This window comes from Montipora capricornis, chromosome 13 (assembly GCF_036669925.1).
Source record: "Montipora capricornis isolate CH-2021 chromosome 13, ASM3666992v2, whole genome shotgun sequence".
Taxonomy (NCBI): domain Eukaryota; kingdom Metazoa; phylum Cnidaria; class Anthozoa; order Scleractinia; family Acroporidae; genus Montipora; species Montipora capricornis.
In genome coordinates, this window is record NC_090895.1 from 11741122 (window position 1) to 11751121 (window position 10000).

At 39.9% G+C, this 10000-nt stretch overlaps 1 protein-coding gene and 1 non-coding gene across 3 annotated transcripts in view; both read right to left on the minus strand.

The window, feature by feature from the left end:
• LOC138028806 (gamma-tubulin complex component 3 homolog) overlaps nt 1–10000 on the minus strand; it is a 119488-nt gene that overhangs the window by 97326 nt on the left and 12162 nt on the right. For both annotated transcript variants that reach the window (XM_068876429.1, XM_068876431.1), the window contains exons 6-7: nt 5887–6298; nt 4620–4835 (exon numbers count right to left, since the gene is read on the minus strand). In XM_068876429.1, the coding sequence (XP_068732530.1) occupies nt 4620–4835; nt 5887–6298 (628 nt within the window). The remainder of the gene's footprint in view (nt 1–4619; nt 4836–5886; nt 6299–10000) is intronic.
• On the minus strand, nt 4279–4352 carry Trnas-aga (transfer RNA serine (anticodon AGA)). Its single transcript has one exon. It is a non-coding gene; the product is annotated as a tRNA-Ser (tRNA).

Sequence of the window (10000 nt, forward strand, 5' to 3'; positions counted from 1 at the left end):
AACCTTAAAATGGGATCCATTCACAAATCGAGTAATTTCAGGTTTTAGTGGACAAAAATCTTGTACCACCTTGTAGAACCATGCATGGGTGTGGGGTAGATGAGACTTTATTACTTCAAAGAGCTTGCTGGCATAAACAGAAAAAAGAAGAGGACCAAGACACGATCCCTGTGGCACACCAAAGGACAGATGACATCTTTCTTCAGGACAGTTTCCCGTCGACAATGATGCGTTGGGTCCGACCAGACAAATAAGAATTGAACCATTTGAGGGCATCACCAGTGACTCCAAATGAGGTCTCAAGATGGCGAAGAAGGATATGATGGTCCACCGTGTCAAATGCGGCACTTAAGTCCAGGAGAACTAGCAATGACACATGTTGGCTATTCATATTTAGTAGAATGTCGTTAACAATTTTCAACAGTGCCGTCTCTGTACTATGTGCACTTCTGTACGCCGATTGTAATTCGGGAAACAGTCCGTTTTCTGTTACGTGGGCATAAATCTGGTTGAAAACTGCTCTCTCTGTGATCTTCGAAACAAATTGCAGATTGCTCACTGGTCGTAGGTTTTGTGACCAGAGTCCTTTGCACCTTTTTTCAGTAAAGGGCTCACAACAGCTTCCTTCCATTCATCCGGGAAGTGCCCTGTAGACAGGGATGCTTTCACCATTCTAGTTATTACCAGCAGCAACACGTCAAGAGAGTCATAGATTAGACAAGTGGGCATCGGATCCAGGACACAAGACTTCTTTGCAGAATTGTTAATCAAGTCACTAACGTTGCGCTCACTCAGGTTGTTAAAAGAGTTTAGGGTTCTGTTCGTAACACCGTCTGAAGGTACAAGATCCTGATCTTGTGGATGAAGATGGATAGCCAGCACGACCTTGTTTATGTGCTCAGGAAAGCGCAACTGTTTGCGCTTGCCGAGTAGCTTGTTTGCGGCATTAAACAACTTTTTCTGGTTAGAGCTATTCTCTTCAACAAAGTGAGTATAGAATTCTTGTCTAGCTTTGTTCATTAGCTTCGTGGCATAGCTCCGTTTCTTTTTGTCATCTTCAAAGTCTCATGGAAGTCTCGTTCTCCTCCATTTGCGTTCAGCTTTCCTGTGGGTGCGCTTAGCTTGATCAATATCTTCATTGTACTATGGAACTACTGGTCGAGTCACCCAAGTCCGAGTCCTTTGCGGCGCATGCCGATCGAGGAGTTCTGAGAGGGTGGTGTTGTACTCCTTCACATAGTCATTTAGGTCATTGGCATTAGTTTGTACCTCTCTTATGTAGAGGGAGGTCTGCTGTATATCTTCTTTCAGTTGATCAATGCCAGCAGACTTGATTTTCCAATAGCTGATGGTGTTAACTATGAGACCAGGCCTGGGTGGTGCAAGCCGACATCGAACAGCAGCATGATCTGATATAAATTGGTCAACCACAGGTGTACTGGTGACCAGACTCTCGGACATGCGCGTGATGGTTAGATCGAGTATGTGCCCATCCCGGTGTGTAGGTTGGTCGACTTGTTGCTCCAATCCCAAGGCTTCCAATGTCTCCAAGAACTTCCATGCGTCAGAGACCTGAAGGTCATCGACATGGATATTAAAGTCACCAGTTATAAGTAAGAGTTCCTTGCATAACAGCACAGTCTCTAGGTATTCAGGAAACTCCGATAGAAAGACACTAATCGGAACTCGATGATTGTCTGAATAAGGTGGTCTGTATATGACTATAACCCGCAAACTACAAGAAGATGCCTTCACGAGCCACTCCGAATACTCAAAGGATCCATGCTCGCTGACTCCAGAGTTAATCATAGAGACTTCATACGAGTCACGGTAAAGTAGCCCAGTACCACCGCCACGGCGATCTGATCTTTCGTGAACAAGAATACTGTAACCATCAGGACATATTTCAGCCTTAACAGCAGAATCCTTTGGTGTAAGCCAGTGTTCTGTCAGGGCCATCAAGTCGACATTGTGATCGCATATGTAATCATAGATTACAGTTGTTTTATTCCTGACCGAGCGAGCATTAAGATTACAAACTACCATTTGTTTTTGCAGGTAAATCGTTCCAGCCACATGACATATTGTGATCAGGTTATCGGTGTTACGCCAAATGCTACAGTGTTTAAAAACGTGCCGTGAAGCAGCCACAGGAGAAATAATCGTTTTTATTATGTTTCTCATTGAAGTGATTGTTCCGGTCCTGCCGTTCCATTGTCTATGGATAGTAGAGCGTAAGACATTGTCCGCAAGTCCCACAGGACCCGGGTTAAGCTTGTACACAAGATCACCAATAAGCTGCACGTGGAATGAAGCAGTGGTGTTAGGGTAGTATGAGCATGGACGTTTGCATCTCCTAATTCGTGACAATCCAAAGAATAAGTAGAACGGTCTCTTGAATAGATCAGTATAAAAGCACTTAATGAACCATGGAATGCTTTGCATACTGTACATGTACTTCTCGGTTAATGAGGCTCCTTTGTTCCATGTGCAAATTTCGGTAGTACAGATTCCAAGGCCAAGTGAAGCTTGAGATTGAAAAACAGGACTCTCCTGCGAAGCAACACATTGTACCTGCTCACAACTCAACCACACACCACTCCATAAGCTTAGATAACGATAGTGCCCGCTATAATAATAAGTAAAGACACTGTAGGCAAGAAACAGGACTAAACACATAGAGATGTGTCACAAACATTGAGGAGAATGTGGAACTTACAGAATTAGGTTGGATGGCACAGTTTATATCACTTTCTAGATTGTTGTATTAATTGGTTGATACAACAAAAGTGGTATCAAGAACATGCATTAACACTGGTAAACATCACGTAAACTTGCTGGAATGTGATAGAAATCGATGTCAGCCACCTGGAATAAAATTGCAAGAAGTGCATCATGAAGGGTTGTATGATGGGGTATATGGTTGTTAAGGCTCTACTGTCTGAATAATTTTGAATAATCGTAATAATTATGTTACAACATTTTTTTGTTGTTGAAATTAACAGTTAAGAATAAAAGAGATCTTATTCAATAAAATCACTGTTTGATGTGTTCAGTGGACACCATTGGTGTCTTAGATGTCTTCAGAGTAGCATACAGTCAAGGAAATCAGAAATGTCATCAATCGTCAATCATAAGTTTCAATGTTTTCAGTAAATTATAATAAAGATTATTTTTTAAATCATAGAAACTAAGATGTTTAAACAATGCAGATAAGTGCTTTCTCCAGGTCTGTCTTCATCTTGCAAAGTATTGCATCGACTTTCCAAATCTGCTTTCCAAATCTGCCAATCTTCATTTCTTTCTCTCGCTATGTCTCAACTCGTACTTGGTCAAACATCACGAAGATCATCGTACTGCTGTCACTTCTGGATTGCACTGAAAGCCGCATCAGGCATGCGATGCATTTTATAGTTAAACAAATAAAAAGTCCACCCAGTTGACCATATATAAAAAGTCACAGGTTGACCATATCAAAAAACAGGTTCACCAAATAAAACCCAGGTTGACCATATAAAAAGTAAACAGTTGACCAAATAAAAAGTCAAAGGTTGACCATATAAAAAGTTAGGTTGGCTAAATAAAAAGTCACAAGTTGACCATACAAAAAGTCAGGTTGACCCCATAAAATTTCAAAGAGACCACATAAAAAGTCTAAGATACCATAGAAATAAGTAAACAATATTGACCAGTACGGCGCCCAATACTGAAGTCTTTTGACCCAGATTGAAAGCTCACAGCACACAGTGACAACAACCTTTTGCATAAGCTATTTCCAAATTTGCTGCCAAAAATGGAAACAATAATTAATTCTCGCTTGACAAAAGTTGAATGTGTTTATAGCCTTGCATTCTACAAGTTTCAACATTGTCATCATGCCACATTTACTGAGCAACAAAATTAATGTTGCACAATGTTGAACAGTGTGTCGCCAGGTTTACACCCAAAGTAAACAGCCCTGGGATAACAATCAAGGCTCAAACGTTTGCCAGTGAGGTGTTCAGCAAACAGACTTTCAAAATCTTAAGAAAAAAGTGGCTTTTTATAATAGTAGCACTCGACATGTAAGTTAGGAAGGCATGGATATAAACACTATACCTGTAGTATTTGCTGGGCATGAGAAATTGAATGCAAAAAAAACCAGGACATTGCTAGAACGATGATTTACACACATTAGCTTATTAGCCATGGTAGATATAATGACACGTTAAATGCCACTCAATAGCGCTTATAATGATATTAAATGTACGGAGAAATGTAGACTCGGAAAAATATGCGAGTCCCAGATGGGATTTGAACCCACGACCCTCCGTGATCTAGTCGGATGCTCTAACCACTGAGCTACTGGAGACTCTATGGTGAGCAAGGGTCGATTTGTGGGTCTCGAATTTTCCGAGTCTACATTTCTCCTTACATTAATATCATTGTTGTTGTTTCATCTTTTACACAATAGTGCTTACTGTGCATTTCTTTTGTAGTCTTTAGGAATGTAGTAGATTGCAAGCTGTCAGCATCATGTATATGTAAGTAAGAAGTTCTAACTAGGGTTAAGGTACTGGTACTTGATAACGTTCCCAAAATAAAATTTACCAAGGTACAGCCATGGCACTAAATCCCACCTGCATGTGCATCCAAATATTTGCGTATCTTGCGGTAGAGCCACCCAAGTTCAGCAAGTTTGTTCACAAGGTCACGGACTGATCGAGGAACACCAAGTTTAGAATCAATGCGATAGGCATCATTAGATTGGTCCAGCTTAATAATTTTTCCCTCAATTCCTTGAAATATGTAAATGATCTCTCGGAGTAGAGTGGCTTCAGAAACTTCATATGAGGCTGAAAGGGAAAAATTAATAATCCCTACATTTACCTTGTTGTTACAAAACCTTTAACCTTACACACTCTTACACTACTTGTCATTCACTGTATGAGCATGACCCTGCAAGGTATCCTTGACCTCTTTCAGTATCAACAAATCACAGTTTATATGCACCGTTGTCATAAACACCCTAGTTAACTTACAGTATGTGGCTAGGAAGGGCATTTCCACCCATGTGATTTAGATGTCAGGTTGATGGAAAACCAATGCCTATCAGCTATAAATCTGCACCCTCTCAGAGATTTTGGCTTTCTTGAAGCAGCATGTGACTACTATCCCTGAGGCTTTTTCGCGCATCGGTTTTGAAAAAGTGGTGGAATGTGTTATCATGGTTACTGTGTTTGCCACGTTATTGTGGGGACACACGCCACCAGCATAACCCTATCAGGCATCTAACCCTAACTACATGTAGATCATCTTAATGCTAAGTTTAAATGTGCCTAAATACAGGGTAAGAATAATTAAAGCAAAGGTAAAATTGAGGCATGGCTGGCCAGCTGTGTAATGTGCTAGGACTATGCAGTCTCCCATTGTGTTCAGGAGCACACAGTTATAACCAACGTTGCAGATTGTTGGCAATCTAATCTAGTGAGCTTGCTCTTTGTCTCTACTTGTCATTTCAGATTCTGCATGTTAACACATTAAGCACAATTATTCTCTCAGGCAGTTCAACAAAGACATAAGCACAAGCAACACAACAGAAAGGTGGTAGTGTCTTGATCGTTAGCACCTTTAATTAATAACAAGTTAATGTGTCTGTGCACACTGCTTGTGCTAATAACTTAATTGCTTAGCTCCTAAGTGTAAACCAGCCATTATTGCTGACCAGACTACCGCAAAGCAATAAAGTGCTGCGTTGCACTTGCTGCAAGTGCAGCACAGAAAAATCTGCCTCATTAATAACATTTAAAGCAATAATAATTTGTTAAACTGTCTTGTTGCTGGTGCCATAGCTGTCATTGTTGCTCAACTTCACTCCATACTAACAGCCTCATGGCAGGCACTTACTATTTTGCAAATCATTTCCAAAACTCATATATCGTACCACAGGTGTAACAGCCATGGTCTGACCACTGGTAGCAGTACTGGATGCCGTGCTTTGACTCACGTTTAGGGACTGGGCAACAAGAGATGCCAGGCGAGATCCGTTGCCTGTTTCATGAGTAATCACTTCATCGGCAAAATGAACTGAGGGTGTGGGACCATAATTATGCACAAGAGAAGAAGGTGTGGCGGCTGGATCAGAGGATTGTGTTGGTACACTGCTTATTCCAGAGCTGCTATCCGTAGCATGTGTCATGGACAGAATACCGGGGGTGTGGCTGGATGGTCGGTTTGATGCCAGGGCAGATACTGCAGGTGTAGACGTTAAGTAGGTTGGAAGTCCTCGGCCGAAAAAAGAAGGGCCACCGCCAGAGGACTGAAGGAGAATAGATAAATATAATTACTATGGTTTATGGTTTTAGATTTGCATGTATACAGTGCCGCTCGGAGATAAGCGAACAACACACACGCAAAATAAACGCACACAATACGCGTATACATGTACGCATTTTTTTCGACGCGTCTAAAATTGCATATTGTATACGCGTTTGTGCCTGTTATTCACAACAGTAATTTTGCTTTCCTGTTATTGTTTACGAAGACAAAAGAATAAATTGCGTGACTGTCGAAAATTTACATGTGCATGTATGTCGCTTTGATTACTAATCAATTTCGATTCGCAAATGCCGTCGATGAAAACATCCACAGGGCATTATTTCGAAGTTTAATACCCTTTAAATGCAACAAAGGTCTCGAAAGACGAGTGAAATTAAATCAGCAAATTATGCCCCAAAAAAGTGAAGCAATGATTTTTGTCAGTGTTTGCCGTGACGCGGTTACAGTCATTTCACGATAACCTTTTACCAACGCGTGCAAAAAAAGTCCAATTTTTCCATGCAGAAAAATTAAATAAATGCGATCGGCATATCATAGAAAGTTCTTTTTTAATATTTTCTTTGAACTGAGATGCCCCGAATCACATAGGACAAATCACATCACGATGGCCTAGCTCTTGCCCGCGCATGCCCAAATTTAACCCAATACTTTTCCTTACAGAAAAACCAAATGAATGTGATCAGCGTATCCATTGAGCCTTTGAAGAAAAATTTTGCGTCTCAAATGAAAGCATTGTACCTGTTGAAATCAGAAAATCATTCCCAACAGAGCTGAAGATGTGGAAATTACATGAATTAAAATAGTATTTGTCACGTGTCGGCAACCGTGTTTGACTTCACTGTCGCGCTGAAAATCCACGCCAAAAAATCATTCTTTGTCGCTGCATTTACAACAAAACAACTCAAGCTGCAAATTCTCAGCCTTATGATGAATTTCTGCACAAAACTGCTAATGATGAGCCGTTTGCTAAAGAGTTGTGTTTTTAAATGTAACGAGTAACAGACGCACCAGCCTTGGACGCCAAAGTTGTTTGTATTTTTTCAGCTATCGGTGAGCGTCACACTTTACTTAAGTATTCACATCCAAAATGACAAAAGGAGTTAAATACTCAATTTTAAATGATGAATCGCTGTACAAAACTGCTAATGATGGCCCCTTTGCTTACGAGTAGTGTTTTTTAGTTTACGACTAAACGGATGCACCGGTACGAAGTTTGTTTTGGTATTATGATTCGCTCTCAACGCTTTCATGTAAATTTTGATGTTAAAAAGGTTTTTGTGTGCAGTTTGTCGATAGGTTTATATTTCTCCAAAAGTAAGCTTGGTCATTTTATTTTTTGGGCTTTAAAACACAAATATCTAGCCAGAAGGACTTTGCGCCATTAGAATAAGCATATATAGCGAGATTTTTTGCTCTTTTAGTGACGCACCGACCAGCGAACACGCAAATTATTTTCACAATCACCACACCGGCAAACGATTGAGAAACAACAAAGAAACAAGAAACCAAAGAAAGACAAAAGGAGAGCTCATAAATACTAATGAGCCTTTTTATGTCTTGACGCGCATCCGCGTTTTTTTGACGCATTTACACATTTTGCGTATGCACGTTTTTTTTTTTGTATATTTTGGTTCGCTTATCTCCGAGCTGCACTGTATACCGCACACATCACAAAGGGTGCCTTCTTTTGGAAGTATCCTGGCTATTCTCATTCCGGATTAGGAATAACAGAATACAGGAATATCAATTCAAAAAAGAATGCTATAAGGAATACTATCAACAAAGGTGACCTGGGAACTATTGTATCTGCGCATGCACCAGTTGCTGGTGACTGAAAAAGGTTTCCCGAAAGTTTTGAACACGAAATTTTGAAATATGGCCATAATTAAGTATCAGTTTTTTGGCAGTTTCCTTGATTTTTCGGTTTGCTTCCTTTGCTGAAAACCTTGAGGGGAAGATGACTTGTGAGTGCTTTGCATAGACATGGCAACGGCAGCGTAAACATGTTTGGGATACAAACCAATTAATGCCAACATCAGTTCTTTTGGCCAGGCAAGGGCACAAACACAAACACAAACTGATAGCTCTTCTTGTTCTCGCACCGCTAAAGATACAGAAGAGAAGTCAAGCAGACCAGCATCTACGGTAGACAATTTGGATTGATATTCCAATCAAATTTTCAAGCTGCCAGCCGGGCTGGCAGCATATCATTTCCCACCAAAACTTTCCCAAAAGAACACAATATTCTGCCTATTCCGAGTGAACCGTATTCCAGTCATTCCATTCATTTTGGTATCGGGAGCAGAATGAACGGAATATTATTCCATTCGTTCCGAAAACAGAATACCAGCTAGGTTCCAAAAGAACACCAATACCGTCTATTCTGTGTATTCTTAATCCGGAATAGTACCAAAAGAACACGTCCAAAGTCTCATGGCAGTTTGCAATTCTTTCTCTAGGGTGAGATCAGACATCAGCTTATAAAGGCACCTCTGGCAGCCACTATCAGTCCATATATATTTTATCTCACCCGGCCATCTACCCTACCCACCGGCCTACTCATGCATGTATGACTTAAAGAAGGACAGACCTTAAGTTTTTTTTATTAATGCAGGCCATGAGAAGAGAAAGGGAAATTTTTTTTTATGTAGTTGTTAATTTAATTAAATACAAACTGAATTTTTTTGTTTGAATGCCAGTGCCTGAGGTGTGGTATTTTAGATTTCTTATTTTAGAGTCTTTGGTTGAAAACATAGTATGTCCGCAAAGACCAATGAAACTAGTTTACTCTTCTGGACTTAATTATTTATAGCCAAGTGGCTTCGACTATCTAATTTTAAAGGTTATAAAATAGGCTTTTCAGTACAAAATTCAGCACGCTAATTACAAAAATTCACAAAAATATTGTTCCTTGTTCCGGTACAAAAAGTTGAACAATAAGTTCTTTTAATTTACTTAACCAATATTTCCACCAAGAATTTTATGTGTCAATGCCTGTCATTTCTCCAAAAATTGCCCTCGACTTACACACGGGTCAAAGATTTAGAGCCAAGTTCCAGCTAAATTTATTTAAAAAAACATAAGAATGTTGCCTTGGGCATAACAAATGCAGTGGAAAAGGTTGGCTTTTCATGTGGCAACAAAAGACTTCAAAATGAATGTAAGCAATTCCAGTTGAAATGAAAAAGGATTTGTCCAACTCAAAATGTTGTAGATCGATACTCAATAGCACAAATATGAAATAGATACTGGAAATTTTCAGTTACCAAAGGCGGAAAACTCAAAAAAGGCATTTCTGTTTCTTCAAATAAAACACCATAATTCAACTGCTTAGTAACCTGGCACAATATTTCATGTTTGCATGCAAGCATAGTCACTCACATCGCCTCTCACATCGCCTGAAATGCTGGTTGGTAATGATTGTTTTTTATTCTGTAGAAACCCGGCTGATTTAAATGCTTTTGCAAACTTTCGTAGTGTTTGGTTTGCGAGTTTTTTGCTTTTTTTGTCATGTGACATATTACAAATCAAGGACCAAATGCAATTAAACCTTGCACATTTCGCATCGTGTTTGAAGTCATTTTCAAAGACTGACTCCAGCTTCTGTGATGTTGTGCCTATTCTCTTAAGCCCTTTACCCCTGAACAGCAAAACAGGCAAGTTTGAGGTTTACATGTACATG